The 18,556-nt window shown below is 42.4% G+C and overlaps 1 protein-coding gene across 14 annotated transcripts; it reads left to right on the top strand.

Annotated features, from left to right (window-relative positions):
* Positions 1-321: 321 nt before the first annotated feature.
* Positions 322-17,942, top strand: LOC146677742 (catenin delta-1-like). Of its 14 annotated transcripts, none has more exons than XM_085425650.1 (23): positions 322-670; positions 1,418-1,490; positions 5,960-6,085; positions 7,489-7,652; positions 9,722-9,790; positions 9,883-10,002; positions 10,113-10,375; positions 10,948-11,229; positions 11,333-11,570; positions 11,684-11,906; positions 12,060-12,255; positions 12,370-12,487; positions 12,611-12,764; positions 12,956-12,973; positions 13,258-13,326; positions 13,428-13,555; positions 13,725-13,875; positions 13,983-14,175; positions 14,355-14,563; positions 14,658-14,699; positions 14,801-14,868; positions 15,050-15,152; positions 16,439-17,942. In XM_085425650.1, the coding sequence occupies exons 4-22, from the start codon at positions 7,494-7,496 to the stop codon at positions 15,107-15,109; spliced, it is 2,760 nt and encodes a 919-aa protein (XP_085281776.1). In that variant the 5' UTR covers positions 322-670; positions 1,418-1,490; positions 5,960-6,085; positions 7,489-7,493; the 3' UTR covers positions 15,110-15,152; positions 16,439-17,942. The 14 variants fall into 14 exon arrangements, with proteins under 14 accessions (XP_085281776.1, XP_085281761.1, XP_085281798.1 ...); XM_085425659.1 differs by lacking the exon at positions 322-670 and adding an exon at positions 771-1,148; XM_085425635.1 differs by lacking the exon at positions 1,418-1,490.
* The last annotated feature ends 614 nt before the right edge of the window (positions 17,943-18,556 follow it).

Raw genomic sequence — 18,556 nt, 5'->3', positions numbered from 1 at the left:
ATCCTTTAAATAGCTGTGGTCAAGCATGATTCATGTAAAGAAGCATGTTTACCAGCAGACCAAGCGCATGCGTAACATGTGCACGATGGCCGTTGATAGCGGTTTTTAATACCAGTAGTTTTGGCGACTTGGTGAGGAATGCTGTTGTTGTACTTCCCCATGAAAGTGGTGCTTCCTCCCAGACTATTGTTCTTGGGCAATCAATGAAATGACATCAGTGTGTGTGTGTGGCCACTGAGGGGAATGAATGGGAGGAGATAAGAGGCGGTGGGAGGTAGCTTCTATATTCCACAACACAATTTAAATCCCTCACTTCCGTTTTGTTGTAATAGTCTTTCTCATACCAGCCAGTGTACGTTCCATCTGGGAGGGGATACTTTAAATTTTGTTCCTTTTGTGATAGCAGACTGCTGAGCGACTGCGCCCACCTCGTAAAAACACCTGTATGAGAGGAGGAATTTTGTGTGCGCCTGCGTCTTTACGGTAGCCGTTGATCCCGCCCTCTCTTTTGATAGAAAACTCGGTGATGTCGCTCGGTCTTTAACGAGCTTGACCCAGAACCCGGAGAAGGAGGGGGAAAAAAGAGGGCAGAAAACAGTAAAAAAAAAAACAAAAAACAAAACAAAAAAAAAAAACGACCGTCTGGAAGGGGCAGGCTTTTCAAGAGCAGGTGAGTAAATTCGTAAATGTTACCATATGGCTGCGTGTGCTGGGGGTCGCGTTTTTCCCCCCTCCATCAAATTATGGGTGCACTGCAGCGCTGGCAAGGAGTGGTCACAGCTTCGACTCTCCACGGCTAGCTAACGATGCTAACGTAAAGTTCAAATCGAGACCCTCTATTGCTCGCCGTGCAGGACTCAAACAAGCCTTTGGTGCCAGGAGATAAAACAAAGAAAGCCGTCAGACCTGACTGTGAAGGACGCTTTAACCGAATATTCCCGTGCCTAATCTGTTTTTGCTACCCTAACGCTAGCCTGGCTATTTTTTGGCAGCGATCTGGGACGGCTATGTGGGTTATTGTGATGCTAACGCTGCAAGACAGCCAAACGAGGTCATGCGGGTGCTGAGCGAGCATTCACGCCAACTTGGGCTGATTTGATCTCCGGCGTTGTCATTTATTTGTGTAGTAGCGCTAGCGCAACTACAGAGTAAGTCAAATGCGTGGTCTTTGTTCGCCTTTTATTTATGTCTCTGTGTGCCAGCTCACCGCGTCGCTCCTACCCCACGCTGCTATCTTAACGCTAGCAAATCAATTCCCGACATTGCGTGGGATTTCAGAAGGGGTGCTAGCAGTTAGCTGATCTTGCAGGTGATAGGTTTTGGGGTGTTCAAGCAGATATGGCAGTGTGATGCTCGAGCGTTTTTTCTTTTTTGCCTGTCTGCACTTAACTGTGGTTTGACCTACTTATCGTTGCAGCTGATGCCTCCTTTCTGCGGGTAGCATCCATATTTTTCAGCTGGAGAAGGGAGCAGATTGCACAGGCTTGACGGTAATTACGATTAGGAGCTCTCCCGTGTCCCGGAGCATAATTGGAAACCTGTTTGGTTAGACGTGTATGTATATGTTGCAGAACTCTCTGAGGTTAATGGTCTTCCATTTGCAGCCTGCCACACATCCTGGGATTATTAGCTTGTCAGCCTGTGAACCTGTTGTGTGAGTCCTGTGTGGACTTGTTTTTGTTAGGAAAGTGCCTGGGTGGGGATAACTGTCAGCCTGTTTGTGTGCCTGAACTCACAAACACTGGTTTCATTAAGGCACAAATGCACACAATGTGTTTTACACGGGCTTCCTGTACCTATCACTTTACCTGTAGCTGACTCATGTGCTCCAGGTGCCACCACTAATAAGTCTGTCTGCAAGTCCTTGTTTGATTGTTGATGCGTGCTGCCGACACAGACTACAATTGTGTCTGCTCTCTTGAGGTGTACAGGTTAATCCCCGAAGGGCCTTGTGTGTGTGTGTGTGTGTGTGTGTGTCCCCATCTACGTTCGTGCATGTTAACTGTGTGTGTGCGTTAGGATGTAAGTGGATTAGGAGGCTAAAGCTTCAATCCCATTACAAGCCATGCTCAGCTTAAACTACCACCAGTGGCATCAAACTGACTTGAGAGCAAATTGCAGTTAGTTACTTTGAGATGTGTGAACAGATGTGCATTTCAGCAGTGAATATCTTGTTTCAGTGGGAGCTGGTGCAGGTGCCTCTGTTACTGACTAGATTTTAATTAAGTGGACAGAGGCTATATTGTTGCTTACATGTGAGTATGATCAGATATCCCCTGACAGGAGTGAGTGAGTCACGTTGACTGATGGGTGCAGAATCAGATGGAGCTGTCTGACTCGTGGTGTGTCAGTGTTCGATCAGATGTTGTAGTTGACCTCAAGGCACGGTACTTGACATGTTGAACCTCTTTTACTTCTCCTTGTCATGGTCGACTTGGAACAGTGTGGCTCTTTTAAAGAACAAAATAGGAAAACTTGTTTTTGTAGTTACATAGACTTTTTAAAAATGTGTATAAGTCCATGTTGTGACTCTGTACCTGAAGTCCACATGTAGGGTTGCTCCATTTGTTTCCTCTGGCACTTTACGTTTTGTCTTAGGTTGGTCTTTCTGGGCATATGTTTTTGACAGATATATGTGTGTGTATGTGTGTATGTACGTATGTATGTGTATATATGTCAGACCACAATGTCTGAAACCCAAGAGAAGATGGTGATCTGATTCAGTGGTTAGACCACTCTGCTTCTTGAATCAACAGCCCAAAAATAGACTGATTTTAGATGGAGCCTGCAAACAGTCACCGCAAACATTTAATTTGGTCGCATCAGACATGAACTAGTCTTTTAACCAGTCTGAAGTGCTCAGTTATAAAGTTACAACGTCTGCTTACTCAGATTTTGGTTAGTCGATTTATTAAACTTTTAAAAAGCAGAAACTTTGAGTTTTCAGGTAGTTGCAGGCGTACTTTTGGGACCAAATAAAGGAAAATGCGCTAAAAAGCAAAACAATAATTTTCTTGTTTTAGTATTATTTAAAAGCATAACTGTGATTAAAGTGAATGACTTTGTACTTGTAATCTCTAGGAGATTCGAGTGAAAGTAATGTTTGATGTACCTCATGTGAGAACAGAGCATGTAACCGTCCAAAGTTTACAATATGTGGACACGCCACGTGTTTGCTGCCCTGTGCACGATCTGGCCTTACACCTAATGACACCTAACTCATAAGATCATTTCCAGTAGCTGGAGCAGCCGTGATGCTGAGTTTCTCACTTTTTTTCTCACATTTAGCATTAGAAAAGGGAACTCATGATAATGTCAGTGTGTCAGAGTTTTTCTGATGTTATCCCAGATTTTATATTAAAAAAGAAAATGCTCTACTAACTTCTTATTTTAAAATAAATTGCGATGACTTAGCTATGCAGGTTCATAAAAATTGGTTCCCAAAGTTCACAAAAGCAGAACAGAAACCAGTAAATGGAGAACAATATTGGCAGGGTGGGAAGTGCCTTGTGGTCGTGTGATCAACATATTGACCATGGGGGATTTTCGCCGCAGCAAAACACTCTGTTGATGGAAGAAGACAACCATCAGCTGGTGGTTTATGAAAGTGTACCTTAGGTAGGTTTTCAAGGTTTGTGTACAACTGGTTCTATTGGGGTAGAGGATTTATAGTGAGCCAAAGACGCCGTTGCGGACCTCTCCTCAGCTCTGATGTCGAATTCATAACATCCTGTTTCTCAGGAAGTGGCTATGAGGGGAAAGGGGAGCGGCAGTGGGACGACATTGATTGTTTTCATTGTTCAGCGAAACTCTGCGCTGACTTTCAAGGCCAAAACTAACAGCTGTGAGAGAGAGAGTCGGATGGAGGACAGAAGCCATGCGCATGTAAAGAGTGACATTATAAACACAGATGCGTGCACAGTCAAATGTGTCCTATGATCTTTTTCTTGCTCCCAAACCCTTTTCACACTTGCGCCTGTGCTCTCAGTTGCACAAACTTCTCATTGTTCCTCCAGCCTCCCAGGCTGACAGCTGCAAATTCCCTCCTGGCTGTGGTTAAACCACAATAACACACTTGCTCACACACAGTGTGTGTGTGTGTGTGTGTATATATATATATATATATATATATATATATATACACACACACACACACACTCTCGCCTGCCAAGAAATATCCATCATGGTTTATAATTAATCTTGTGCAAATGGCATTAGTGCTCATTAGTTCAATAAGATGGCCTACAGACAGGTAATGATAATATTAATGATTTTAACAAGCCAAGAATTGAGACTATGAGAGTTTATCACAAAGCTATGTAAACAGAGCAGCTTTAGAGACTTGATTAGTTTATTTTGCTGTGTTTGGGTCACAATGACCAGTAAACCTGCCTTGAAGTGCCACAAAAGCACAGTAAACTCTGATCTCTGAGTGATTATTAGCTAGTGTCCTCCTTAGCCTGTTCCACACTGGATGAGTGGGTGGGCTGCTGTGCTGAATTGGCAGGAGACAATGCTAGGAATGCAAGATTAGCTTTTATCTTTGATTCAGCACTCCTTTCCTTATCGCCCCCAACCCCCCCAAGCTTCACCCTCTCATTCCCTCATCTTTCCTACAAGTCCATCTGTTTTATTTGTTTCCAGCTCTTAAAAGTCTGTTCATCTCAATCTCTAAAGGATGAAATCAACCCTGTCTGGTCTGTGACCATATAAAGGCATGTGGGTAACACGACAGCAGTTTGTGATTTGCTCAGGTAGGAGGTTATGACTCTCTGTGAGTCAATGAGGTGACATCATATCACTTCCTGGCAGCCAGCCTTATCCCACATGCAAATGCTGGTTTTGGTTCTCGTGGATTCCTTTGTCTTAGGAAACACTTAAGCCACGCCTGGTTTCCTCATCAGGTCATCCCACTTTCCCTCCCTCTTTTCCCATACTGAACACACCCCATTCTGGGATTTTATTTTATGTTTTTCTTTTTTTAAATGTCGTGTGCTTTGTTAGTCATTATTTTGAAATTCGTACAGGAACAGACAGGCACTGCAGCTGTCAGTTTACTAGGTAAAATGAAACTGAGAAAATGATCTTACTGTGTGGTAATAGTTTTGTTTTTAATTATTTTCTTTATAAGCTCATGCTGGGTCATGAAAGTCAAACGACGAGTCATTCATCATCACATCTTGAGCCCCAATGCTTGCTTTGTGCTTTGCTCTACACCTGTTATCTGAAGTGTAAATGCAGGGCCCTGTTTCTTGTTCAAACTTTCAGCTGCGTTGGTGCATGTGCGCCAGACAGTGTGACTGAAATTTAGTCACCCCCCCACCTCGTCCAACCGGTCATGCAGGTGTGTAGCAATAGCGGGTTTATTCACCTCATGAAGAGCTGGGCCGCTGCAGAACAGGGTGTATCACCAGATAAGAGGATCTGAGTCTCCACTATCCAGTTGCTTGCCTCTGGTATAACAATGTCTCTTTTTAAGGTACAATAACAAAGGATATAGAGGGAGGGGATATAAGGCAGTTAGGAGATTTGGGAATTAATGCTCGGAGCTACAGGTAGGGTGAAAACTGATTAGAGAGAAAAGCTTGGATTAAAAAAAGGGCAAAAAGAAGAGGTAGTAAGAAGAACATATGTTAGAATCTCTAAAACCTGCTTTTGCTTAAGCTCTTTATGCTGAAAATCGATGTTATCCAACCTAGAAATAGGTGCAGGTTGTTCAACTTCCCCAGCTAGCCTCCATATTCTGGCCAAATGTTGAGTAAATACAGGGTGTGTCCAAAGGCTGAAACTACTGTATATCTGTCTCCCTGCTGTGCCTTCCTCCTCACAGAGCGAGCAAACAACCCCCGTTGACACGCTTGTACGGTATTCTCACTGTGTTGCTGATTTTCAAGCCGATGCGTCTTCTCTAAAACACTTCTCGCCCTCTTTCCTCCACCTCTCCTTTCTTTCTCTGCAGTCCATTTCTACCTGCTTCTGGGGCTCGGTGGTTGGGTCACTTTCCACACATGAACAACTAAAGCGCCACTTCTGAACTTGGTGTGATCTCTCACCTCTTCTACCAAAACCTTGCCCACAGGTTAAGGTGTGTATTTTGGATTTTCTGTGAACCCAGTTTAAAGGCAGATGGTGCATTTTTAGTGGTCAACCCATAAGGAGAAGTGTGCAGTTCTCTTTTGGGTTAAAGGTTGTAAGTTGTGGTGTTAAGCTTCCTGTTTCAGTAAAAAAAAAGCTTCATTCTCTAAGGGTAAAGGTTGTTTATATAAAGGATTTTCTATTTATCACCAGAAATTATTCTACTTGAATGTGGGGGGGAGTGACTTATCCAAGGACAGCATTTAGCTTTTCTCTGCTCTTATCTGAAACTTTATCCATGAAATGTCTTGTGATACAAAGATACTAATACATGTTTTAAAAACTTTTCTTGGCGTCTTATTTCTTGTGTGGTATCGGACAGTGTCAAAATTTAGAGGATATCTTTGTTTATTTAATGATGGTGTATTAAACTGCATGCAGTCATTGACGTAATGTTGTGATAAAATACTACATATCCACGTTTTATGATTTAACAAACTTTTATGGTTAAGTGCTATAAACCTCTGCTACCACTTCCTCTCTGCTGCAGTTTACCAGTGAAGTTGGGATTTCAGGGTTTTTTCTTTTTCTTGTTTTAATCCTTTGAACACGGTAAATTTTCCCACGCAGAATTTAAATTGGTTGGCCATGCAAATATATTTATTTTAGCCAAAAAAGACATTTATTTTTTAAAATCAGTTTTCCTCAATTCATCTTTTTTTTTTTTTTTTTTCCTTCCTTGTATTTTGCAAAAGTTCTCTGTTACAAAGTTTTCTGCCTGCAGGCTGACCAGTCGCTGGTACTGGTTTTCTAAGCAGTCTCTCATTCAGTTGAGCCCCATAGGATGTGACTGACAAGGAAAATGAATCAACTGCTCTGTCTTGTATTTGTCACAAAGTGCTCGGAAATGCGACAGAGTGCAAGAGGAACACCTAATTTTATTTATTTATTTTTTTGTCTGTGTGTGTAGAATCCTTGTCTGTTGCTGTTGATGACGTGTGAATATGTGGGAAATATTGCTCATAGTTGTGACATTTGGGGGGGGGGGAGATGAATGAAATGGACATGACAGGAAGTCTCTTCCTGTAAAATTCTAGTGTATTGGGAAAGTTCTCTGGTTGACGTTCAGTTGGAGGCGTGTCTTTACGCTAACCATTGTAATTTCATCACTGAAGCCAAATCATGAAGAGAACTCTTGTGAAATCCCGTAGCTCTCTAAAAAACCTCTGTCTTAGTTACCAAGCAAGATCTGAGGATAACCACCTCCCCATTCAAATCATGCATCAGCTGGATCTCGCTGTACTCTGTTTGGAGAGTGTGTTTTTGTTATACACCCTCTCCCACTGCTGTAGCCTGTTTTAGGGCTGTATGCATGTGTGTAACGCCCCCTTCTCTCCCCTTGGGGCTGTGTAGTGTGTATGGAGCAGTGCGAGAGCGCAGCGGCTCTGCTGGAGTCGGTCAGGGAGCAGGAGGTGCAGTTTGAACAGCTGACCAGGGCGCTGGAGGAGGAGAGGAGGAGAGTGGGCCTCCCCGCCACTAGCCCCTCAACCTTGGGTCGTCCCCTCCCTCACACACAGGTAACTCCCCAAAGAACCCAAATATTCCCATCTTGAGTCATTTCAACACCTCTACGTCTTTGATTGTATGGATCATTATTCCCTCCATCCAACCCTTGGCGTGAGTTCATGCATCGTTTGTCTCTTGACATTCATCCGTCCATCACTCATCCCCTATCTCCTTGGTCCCACCTCCTCCCATCCAGTGCTCAGCAAGGGCGTTTCTGTGCGTCATTCTTGTAACTTTTTTTTTTTTTTTTTAGATCTTTCTTTATGGACTCTGATAACATATGTCTGACTCATTAACTCTCATCTGCAAATTTATCATTACATGCCTTCAAAACCTATCAGCATGCCTACAGTGTCACTCACCAGACGCACTCTGACTCGCATTCATTTTTCATTCTCCCCTGCTGTGGAATTTCAGTAATTTTCTTATCCCTTCACAGCATTGTGCATGTGTTGCATAGTCCTCTAAACAAGTTTTCTTCTCCAAGTTTTTGTTTTGTTTTTTAAGATCAGATTCTTTTCTTTTGTGATCATGTCGCATCCTCATTTGTTTTAAACTCTACTAGATGAATGGCTGTTTAAAAGTCGATATTCATTTCTGCTGTATGCATCAGTCTTAACTGTCTGTGTGTTGGTGCTGCATGTTGTATCTATTAGACTTGCAAATTTGTGTGTTGTACGTTAGAAATTGTTATGGCTGCTCCACAGAGCTTCCAGGTTTGGCAGGAAGCTGACAGGTTGGCTTAGGATGGCTTTTCAAAATGACAGTGGATACATTTTGACCATTTGGCCATTAACTGACACATTTTAGCTCTGATGCTGTCAATATGTCATTATATCTGACAACTGAGAGCACTTATTTTGTTGTCATTTAGCAGATTTGCTAAATGACAATAATGGATTTTGTGCAGATGTTATAAGACGTTACATTTTCTTTTTCAAATAAATTAAAAAAAGAGGGACTATTATAAGTAGGTATTTTCTTACATTTATTTAAAGCTTTTTAGAGGTTTAGCTGTGACTCCCACTTGTTTTGTTTTCCAGACTAATAATTTATGTGGTCCCACTGTTATCATGTGCCATTTTTCTTTACCATAGCGCTTATTTGAGCAGTTAGAAAATAATGGACCTGTTTTTGTTTGTTTGATCAAGTCACACTTTTACAGTAGAGGAGAAATGTTGGCACACTTTTGTAAGCAGTTCTTAAATGTTTTCCTTCCTTTTTCAGGGCGTGCTGACATTGATTAGATCTCATGTTTTGTCTTATGAAAATCCTTCAAAGCCTGAAGGCTACAAAAACTTTGTAATAGCTGTCAATGCTTTATGATAAAGGCACACAGTATCTGTTCTGCGATTATGGGTTCAAATGCATACCAGAGTTGTTTGTAAATCAGATGGTATTAAAGGAAGGACCAGCTCTAGAGGAAGTTTGTGCTTCCTTTACGGTGTATGCACAGTCTGCTCTTCCAATCTTCATATCGCTTTTTAAAAAAAACAAAAACACAGCCCTGCTTCCTTGTGGGCACACAATAAACCGCAGTAGCATTGCAACAAAGTGGAAGAAATTGTAAAAGGTCTTTAAATATTTTTCTGGTCGGCAGTATCAGTAATACTGAAGCTGAGTGTCGAAACGCTAAACAGCTGCTGATAAACGCTTCCAAAATAGCTCAGTTGTGCTGCGCTTGCATGTGATTGCCACTAACCGAGGTAGTTGCATTGCTAGAGTGTTACTGTGGTTTAGAAAGAAAGTGTCCCAAGTCGTACACTGTGACAGCCTTTGATTATATAAGAGTTTAGTGCAGGAGGAAACGAGGTGTGAGGATGACTGGCTGCATTCCAAAATGTCCTCCTTCGTGTCTGGCAGTGATTCACAGACCATAAACATGCAGGGACGGTTTGGTCAGCACTGAATGTGCTTCAGCAGCAGTAATATCATCTGAGTGGTTAAAAGTAGACAGCACAGACTACTGGGAACTGTGCCTTTACCCTCAATCTTGTATATTGTTTCAGTGTAATAGTATATTTAATTTTTTTTTTTTTTCCTGTGTATTTCACAGTCATGTTTTCCTCTTTTATCCCAGAACGGGCGTTTAGGGGATGCAGACATAGAACGACTGAAGCTGACAGACACATATATAAACGGCACACAGGTATGTGATTGTACAAAGTTAAGCACATTTAAAAAAAATAATGTTCTTTTATCTATGCTTAAATATTTACACGTGTGGTGTCTTTGCTACAGTACAGGATGGTGGACCCTGCACATGGCGCTCTAGATGAGAGCTACACGCCAGAGGATGAATCTCAGGAAGTGCATTCAGTCTTTTCCGAAGAAGGAACCACGCGGCGGATGGACAATGGGGTATGTTAATCTAGCGCATGCTTCATTTTCACCGATGATATCAGACGTTATAAAATTTTAATTTAGCCATGAACATTTTAAAACACTGGACTGATCTCACTATGCCACAGATGAAGAAACCGATATCGCGCACAGTCCTGCCTACTGAGTCATTGTCCATCGATGGGGGCTTGTCAGTGCCTGGTATGGGCGTCTACAGCGCCACATTGGACCGTCCTTACAGGCAGCCTGGTGGAATGGACTACCCCACTGCTACAGTACCCAGAAACTACCACTATGGTCCTGTGGGTGGTTACGATGACTATCGCGGAGGTCTGCCATCAGAGGCCTACGCTAGTCTGAGCAGGGGTTCACACATGGATGATCGCTACAGGTGATTGATGCTTCTAGACAGTGTCTTGACGTTTAATGGTGACTGCTTTGCGCTACATTCAAGCATACATGTCTTTACAAGCCACAGTGTAACGGAAGTTTCCATCATTGCATACAGGGGAATAACTTCCTGTTTTGCCTCATTAATTATTTAACTTTTTAGCCCTTGTTAATACTAATAGACATGTTTTTCCACACTCAATAATTCAAAGCTAAATATAATTCCCCCTTTTTTTTTAAGCATGCTTTTTTTGTAGTGCATATTCTAAATAATCATTCAGTCATGTGTGAAACTGACATGAGCAGAATTTATAGTTGACAGGCCTTGAACTTAACACCATAATAACATGATGGTAACATAGCCAGTCTATAAACATCTGTTCCGCATTTGTCCACAGACCATGAAGTGTCAGGCAGAAGCCGAGATGTGACATCAGATAACACGTGTCGATCTTTTCCACATTAGCAGCACCTATCCTGCTATCTCTGTCAATCTAACACTGTCTTTTCTTTGGAAAAGAAAGGATTAAGCTAACCCGACTCATCACTTTCATAACTGCCATCTTTACTCAGGCCAATGGATGGCTACAGGACTCTGGACTCTGGCTACCGGGCTCCGAGCCGCCAGCAGCTCGACCCGTACGCAGCACAGCCCCAGGTGGGTCGGGGAATGAGGGCCATGGGCTCTGCGATGGAGATGCGGTATGGGCACGGTCACTATGGTTTGGAGGATGATCAACGTAGCATGGGATATGATGAATATGGAATGGGGCCTCCACCTATGCACCCTGGAGGCTATGGTACCATGCCACGCCTGGGACCGGGGCCTGGGGGTATTGATAGACGAAGACTGAGGTAAAATAAAAACGTACTGTTCTGCACTAAGTCAATTCACAACATTACATAGTTTATTTGATAAATAAACACTCTTGATAAATGCTTCCATCCACTTTTACAGGAGCTGCGAGGACACTTTGGACAGTGACATAGGCAGCGTTGAGCCATACGCCTGGGCCGTCCCGATGACAATGGAGAGAGGAAGCATGGCTTCTCTGGACAGCACATTGAGAAAACCTCCTACTTCGTGGAGACAGCCAGAGCTTCCGGAGGTTATCGCCATGTTGAATTACCGCCTGGACCCTGTCAAGACCAACGCTGCTGCCTTCCTCCAGCACCTCACATTCAAAAATGACAAGGTAAAGCAAACTCTGCAATTGTGTTTCTGGTAGTTCTCTCTTTGTATGCTGAGTTGTAGTGTTTCTTCTGCTAATTTCTTTTTTTTAAAGGAAGTATCTAATTATGTTTGTAGGTTAAATCAGAGGTGCGCCGCCTAAAGGGCATCCCAGCTTTGGTGTCGATGCTGGACCATCCTAGTAAGGATGTGCATCACTCAGCCTGCGGGGCTCTGAAGAATATTTCATATGGACGAGACCAAGACAACAAAATCGCCATCAAGAACTGCGATGGCGTACCTGCTCTGGTTAGATTACTGAGGAAAACGCACAACCAGGATCTCACAGACACTATCACAGGTATCACTGTTATGTAAAATTTTTGTTTTTTGATATATGTGGCTCTTAAATGTTACTACTATTTGGAAGATTTGTGTGGTGGTTATATTTTCTTATTTTAAAGGCTCAACTGTCTCTTTATTTCATTCTAATATTCATTCTAAATTATCCCAGGCACCTTGTGGAACCTTTCATCCCACGATTCGGTTAAGATGGAGATTGTGGACCACGCCCTGCATGCCCTAGTTGACGAGGTGATTGTTCCACACTCAGGCTGGGAGAGAGGGAACAGCGGAGGAGGAGAAGAAAGCTGCAAACCACGCCATATGGAGTGGCAGACCGCCTTGACCAACACTGCTGGCTGCCTTAGGTATGCAAGAGCTCAATGGATGCAAAGCAGAGGAAGTTGAAGAAGGAGAAAAGGAAGCTTATTTTAAGGAGAAAACATGCAATTATGTGCTTAACTTCTCTCCCTTTACTTCAGGAATGTGAGTTCAGAACGCAGCGAGGCCAGGCGAAAGCTGAGGGAATGCACGGGGCTGGTGGATTCACTTATGTACATGGTCCAGTCACAGATCAACTGCAAAGATGTGGACAATAAGGTTAAAAATTCACTTATAACTGTCCCTTTTTTCGCAAGACAGTTGTGCGATTTAAAAAAATAAATGAATAAATAAAAATTGGAGTTTGAGCCTTTTGTCCCCATTCACCCCTTCTTCCTATAGCTGGTGGAGAACTGCGTCTGCCTTCTGAGGAATCTGTCCTATCAGGTTCACCGTGAAATCCCCGGCTCTGAACAATACGCAGAGGCCATACCTGTCAACCAGGGCCCAGCTCCAGCCAGTAAGGGCGGCTGCTTTGGCTCTAGAAAAGGCAAAGGTTGGTGTTTTACAGCTACATTGTGTCAGATTTGTGGTTGAGTGAGTGGCAGTTACTGGTGGGGTTGAGCTTTTTGGTGGCAGAAGACCCTTTCCCTGTTTTTCACACTCTACTGTTTCCCCCCCTTTCCTTTTCTCCCTCCTTATTTCTTCCCACCCTATTTCACTTCTTCCTCTCTGTGCTCTGTTTAGATGAGTGGTTTTCCAAAGGTAAGAGTTTGCGTTTGGTGTTCTCACGAACCTGCGAAGCTGTCCATCCCTCTCATCACATTATTTTACTAATGCATATTGAAACACCTGGAGAAATAACGTTGAATTTACACGCATTCCACAGGCATGATCACACATAGCATTGCATGCTGATGGTGCTTGTTCCACTGGTTGCATGTTGGACCAGATAACAAGACTGAGAATATGAAAATGGTTATTACCCCCCCCCCCCCTCCCAACATCACTATATCTGTCTTATCTGCTGTTTCTTTTTTTTTCTGCAGGAAAGAAGGATGTAGATGATGGAAGTGCAGATATGGTTGATATTCCAAAGAGAACGACACCTGCCAGAGGTACTGTTTGTGTGTCTGCTTCTCTTTCAGATGATTTATAGTTGATCAGGGAGCTTGTGTTCATATAAAAGCATACAACTCTCTCTCTCTGCCAACTTTAGGTTATGAGCTTTTGTTCCAGCCTGAAGTGGTTCGTGTTTACACGTCACTGCTCAAAGAGAGCCAGAACCCATCAGTGCTCGAGGCTGCTGCCGGCGCCATCCAGAACCTGTGTGCTGGCCGGTGGACTGTTAGTATCATTTCTTATCAGTGATTCAGAGCTGGCTCTCTGCTATAAAAGGCTAATGTTTAATTTTGAACTTTAAAAGTGCATGAACCCTGAATAGTTGGGTCTGTCTTTGTTTTTATGTTATTAGATGACAACTAAAGTTGATCTGTTCTTTGTGCTTTTCATACAGTATGGTCGGTATATCAGGGCAAAGGTGCGTCATGAGCAGGGACTCCCCATGATGGCAGAACTGCTGGCTCATGGCAATGATCGTGTGGTTCGTGCAATGTCTGGAGCTTTGAGGAATCTTGCCATTGACAACCGAAACTGTGAACTGCTAGGTAAGATTGTTTCTTCTTAGCTGTTATCTATCATCTTAGCATCTGTGTCATTTTTTTTTTCTAAACATTCATTGCACTTGGGTTAAGAGTAAGAGTTTCTCTTGCAGGTTTGCATGCAGTGCCTCACCTTGTGGCCAACCTGCCTGGAGCCCAGAATCAGTCTGGGCGTAATCTATCCGAGGAGACAGTTGTGTCTGTACTGAGCACGCTCAGTGAGGTGCTAGGCAACAGATTGGAGCCAGCAAAGGTCCTTCGAGAGAAACGAGGCATCGAGAGCCTGGTGCTAATCAACAAAGATGGGTAAGTGTTCTCTGAGTGTAGAAAAGGTGCTTTGCGTATGTGTTTTTTTTTTTTTTTTTTTTTTTTTTTTGTGTATAAAAGCAGCTGTTTTCTAACCGGTGTAAACCGTGTGTGTGTTATATAACAAAACTCATCAGAGATGATAACAGCTCAAACCCTTATCTCTGGTTATCTTTCAGCAAGCGCTCTGATCGCGAAGTGCGGGGGGCGAGCCAGGTCCTGCAGCTCGTCTGGGCTCACAAGGAACTGCGCCGACCTCTTGAGAAAGACGGCTGGAAGAAAACTGACTTCATGGTTAACATTAACCCAGGCACCACTACCACTAACGGCCCGAGCACTCGAGCTAACGGCACCTATGAAGACAGCACTACACCCCTCCTGGACAGAGGTGAGCAGAGAAAGTATTTACATTAAATTTTGCAGGAGGGTTATTTATGAAGAGTTTTACAGCTTAACTCATGAATTGTTTTTCTTTGTGTCAGGGGAAAAGAGGGACATGATTCCCCTGAATGACATTGGCCCTGGTTAGTAGATTTCTTTTAGATTTCTTTTGTTTTTGGGGGTTTTTGTTCTGCCTCAAGATTAAATCTTTAGCAAATTTTAACCTGTTTTCATCTTCCTTCAGAGGCCTACTCTACACTGGACCAGAAAGAAAGGAGACACACTCTGGATGAGACCACAGACACTTTACCGGTACTTAAAGTCACTATTAACATGTTGGATTGCTGGCTTAATGACACTAATCCCTAACCTCCTGCACAGCTCTGAATATTTCCTGATTGTAACCTTTTAAAACCTCACGATTACTGACACATCTTTTCTCACACTCATTTCCTGTCCGCCTTCTTTCTGTCTTTCTCGGCTCCTCTCTCAGCGAGGGATGTATGGGGGCAGAAAGGGCTCCCTGCCTCTATTGGACTCCTACGATGGTTAGCCCTCCCCCATCCCCTCTACCCCCCTCTGCATGTAACAGCATGGTATGTCCAACTGACCTCTATTCCTGCATGAACTTTATGAACTCCTTTTTGTCTCTAATAACTGAAAACCTGAGTGAAACCTGGTCCAAGTCTGATTGTGAACTAAAACAGGCAGAGGTGTCGTTGTACTGATGCTTAAATATGAGATACCCTGATGTGTTGTGTATTCATGCTGGTATAGTATGCTGCTAGGTGTTCCTTGTGCATTGTCCTCTGTCATTGTAAATCCGAACCCCGGGCTGATCATTAAATAACAACATTTAGATCCTCAGAATAATAACTGTTTATGCATTAGTGTTGTCACAATACCACAGTTTTAAAAGTTACTTACAGTCCTTTTAATACAAAACCAAAGTTCTGTGTCAGTTTTCTACCCGGTTGCTGTACATGATCTCATGGGACTGTTTGGTACAAATGGCATGAAACTTCAGGCCCATTTTGTGCCTTATGCATGCATTTATTTTGTTAAATGCCATACAAAAAAGTTACTGGTCACATTTGTTGTTCTTGGCAAGAAATGGCACATGAAAATCAAAACGATTCTGATGAAATTGATGCTTCCCAAAGCAGTTTTGCTGTGACAGCTACTCTAATCTTAGTCCCCCTCAAAGTCCTTTACAATCAGCTGCTGGAGTGGATTTAAGAATGTCGGGAAGTGTTAATGCTTTTGTCATGTTGTGAAATATTTGTCTGGTTTTTCGGAGATCCACTGTTGTGGGTTGTTATTTGTGTGTGAGAGCACACTCTTGTGGTTGTGTCGGCTACTACAATAACAGACACCCAAGAATAGAAATGGGTTTCATTGATTTCTTTGAGTTTGTGAGGAAAGTAGTGGCAAAAAGTGCTATTTCTTAACAGCTTTGTTTGGATTACTTTGTAAAATGTTCCTGACTGCATGACCAGAACGGTGAGGGTTTTAAATAAACATGTTTGGCAGTTAAGACACGTAACAAATCACACACAGAGCAGCCCGGTCACTTGTTTAGAGTCGTTAATGGATGATTGACTTCAGCACAGACTTCAGTTTATTATGGATTAGTTCTATGTGCAGGGCAGCAGGCCAGGAACTAGAATCTAATTTAACTAAACTAAAGCAGTAATGTGATTATAGTAGCCTCCTGTTGAAAGGTCGTTTACTGTGACAACACTAGTGTGTAGATTGCCATACTTATACCACACAAGTCTTTGTGTTGCCTCCTTGTTTGATGTCTAAATCAGCCACATATCTTTTGTACTTGTGTTTTTTTTTTTTTTTTAAATCATTGTGTTTTTGTCTCTTCCTCCAGAAAAACTGATAGTTTGCATCACCCAGACTGGGCCGTCCCTGCCCTACCACTGCTACTGAGGAGAGAAGATCCAGACTCTCCCTCTCCTCACCCCTTCCTTTCCCCGTTTCTCTCTCTTATCACCACACAAATGGGATCAAAACATGGGGGCGGGGGGGTTGGCATCCAAAGAAAGTGGTTGTGTTGCAGGCAAAGACTTTCAAGCAACACACACGTGCAAATTCAGTTGTAGCAGCAGAAATGTATTCCGTTTATAACTTATAATTATTCTGTAAAGGCAATCACCTTTGTTGACAATCATTTGATTCTGGTGTTGTCCTCTGGCTTGCTTTTTTTTTTTTTTCCCATGCTGTTAACTTTTTTTTTTTCTCTTTTTTTTCCTCTTGGCAATTTTATTGTCATGTTACAGCCACCTGACATTGGCCCTGATAAGTTTGTATTTAGACATTTAAGTAGGGTATATACTGTATATAAAAAGAAAAGGGGGGTGACTGCAGTAGTTTTGGCTCATTAATTTAATTAATGGGAGGTTGGGACACACCGACAGCCCGCCCTGTAGATTGAGAATGTTTATATAGGAGTTATTTTCCTGTCTAGAGTTATTTTCTCTCAGTTGGGATGACAAGAAAGGGCAGGTGTGTGTATATTTATCATACAGTAAACCTGTGGGTGTGTGTGCACGTGGAAAATGAATATGGACCTTTTGAATGATTGTGTGTTGATCCAGATGACACCACATGTTTTTCCATCAGTTATGCTTTTTTTTTTTTTTTTAAATTGTGTGCTCCTCTTCCTGTGATGAAGCTGTTCTTGTTTTGTTCCCTTTATGTCCCTCCCCACATGGAACATTTAGGAGAATTTCAGCTGCTTTATTTTGGATTTTCCTGTTTTGGTTTAGCCAACTAAACCAGCCAACACTTCAGACCTGGTACTGAGATGAAGCTGTGAACAAACACTACTAAGCCACTAAAATATTTCGACATACAGCTTCAGAAGGCCCTTAACCATTCCTGTACACCTGCCTGTTCATCTTTTCTTTTTCTTTTTTCTTTTCTTCTGGACCAGCTGAAGTGACTTTTTGGAAGAAATTTAAATATAAAATTCTGTAGCTGTTTTTTATACATGCTTGTCTGTATTAAAACATTTGGGAGGCTTCTGTACTCAGAGGAGACTCGAGTTTTAACAGGTTGGGAGAGATACAGGTGTAATTTAAACTGGGAGGCTGGCAGAAGGCACATTTTGTTTTTTGGGTTTGTTTTTTTTGTATTTCTTTGTGCGTCTGTTTCTTTTTATTTTCTGGAGGTTTATATGTATGGGAGTGGTGGATGAGAGCATTATGCAATTTGTTCTACTTTATAATTCCACTTTTACATCAGAGTTGTTTTAAAGGCAAAAGAGACCAATCATCTTTTTGTTTTTGTTTTTTACTCTTCACACACATAGTATATTTGTACTGTTGCCTATCCATGTAAAATTATGATGTACCATTCATTACCTGCCTTGGCTCTGAGAAGTTGCTTTCGTTTTTTCTTTTTTCAGTGACGTATGTAACTGGTTGTTTTTTATAAATAAAGATCTTTTCCTAGACAAGCTTTGGTAACGTGTGCTTGATGTGGCTGTGTGCTGATGTGAGGAAGGACTCCTGTATCGTGTGGATAAACATATCTAATTAAAGAGGGGAAATGCATCTGTGTAATTTCATCCCCTCACTCTTGTAAAGGCAAATGCTAATAGTTGGTGTGTTTGATATTCACTCCCTCACATCTTTAGATCGAATTAGTAGTGCTTTCAGTTGGGAAATGCTTTTTATTTAAGAGACAAACACGTTAATCTCCTAACTTAAGACCTCAAACTGCTCACGCCTTGTGCTCAAGCCTTATTAAAGCCAGCTAACCTTCAAGCGCCACAGTAAAGCTGGAGGCCGGGCGAGCGTTGACGTTCTCGGCTTTGCTGTTTGTCTCTGGTTACACACAGAGCAGCATGTTGACAGGAGGGTAGTGTCCTGAAGGTATGCGTGTGTTTGCTTCCAAACATGTCAAAGATACAGTTGGTTGTCTGTGGATATGAAAGTGTTTAGGTGTTTCAAGTATGCAGCGCATCTGAAATGCATCGTGGGCT

This window comes from Rhamphochromis longiceps, linkage group LG2 (assembly GCF_057381845.1).
Source record: "Rhamphochromis longiceps isolate RC_006_pf linkage group LG2, R_longiceps_female_GT1.1, whole genome shotgun sequence".
In the NCBI taxonomy this organism is placed as follows: Eukaryota; Metazoa; Chordata; class Actinopteri; order Cichliformes; family Cichlidae; genus Rhamphochromis; species Rhamphochromis longiceps.
This window is presented reverse-complemented; position numbering and strand designations above follow the sequence as displayed.

Bases quoted from the DNA above. Each gene is read 5' to 3' on its own strand.
- LOC146677742 (XM_085425737.1), top strand. From the start codon at position 7,494: ATGGAGCAGTGCGAGAGCGCAGCGGCTCTGCTGGAGTCGGTCAGGGAG. The intron at 9,791-9,882 runs GTATGTGATTGT...TCTTTGCTACAG, and splicing joins CATATATAAACGGCACACAG to TACAGGATGGTGGACCCTGC. The intron at 12,256-12,369 runs GTATGCAAGAGC...CCTTTACTTCAG, and splicing joins AACACTGCTGGCTGCCTTAG to GAATGTGAGTTCAGAACGCA.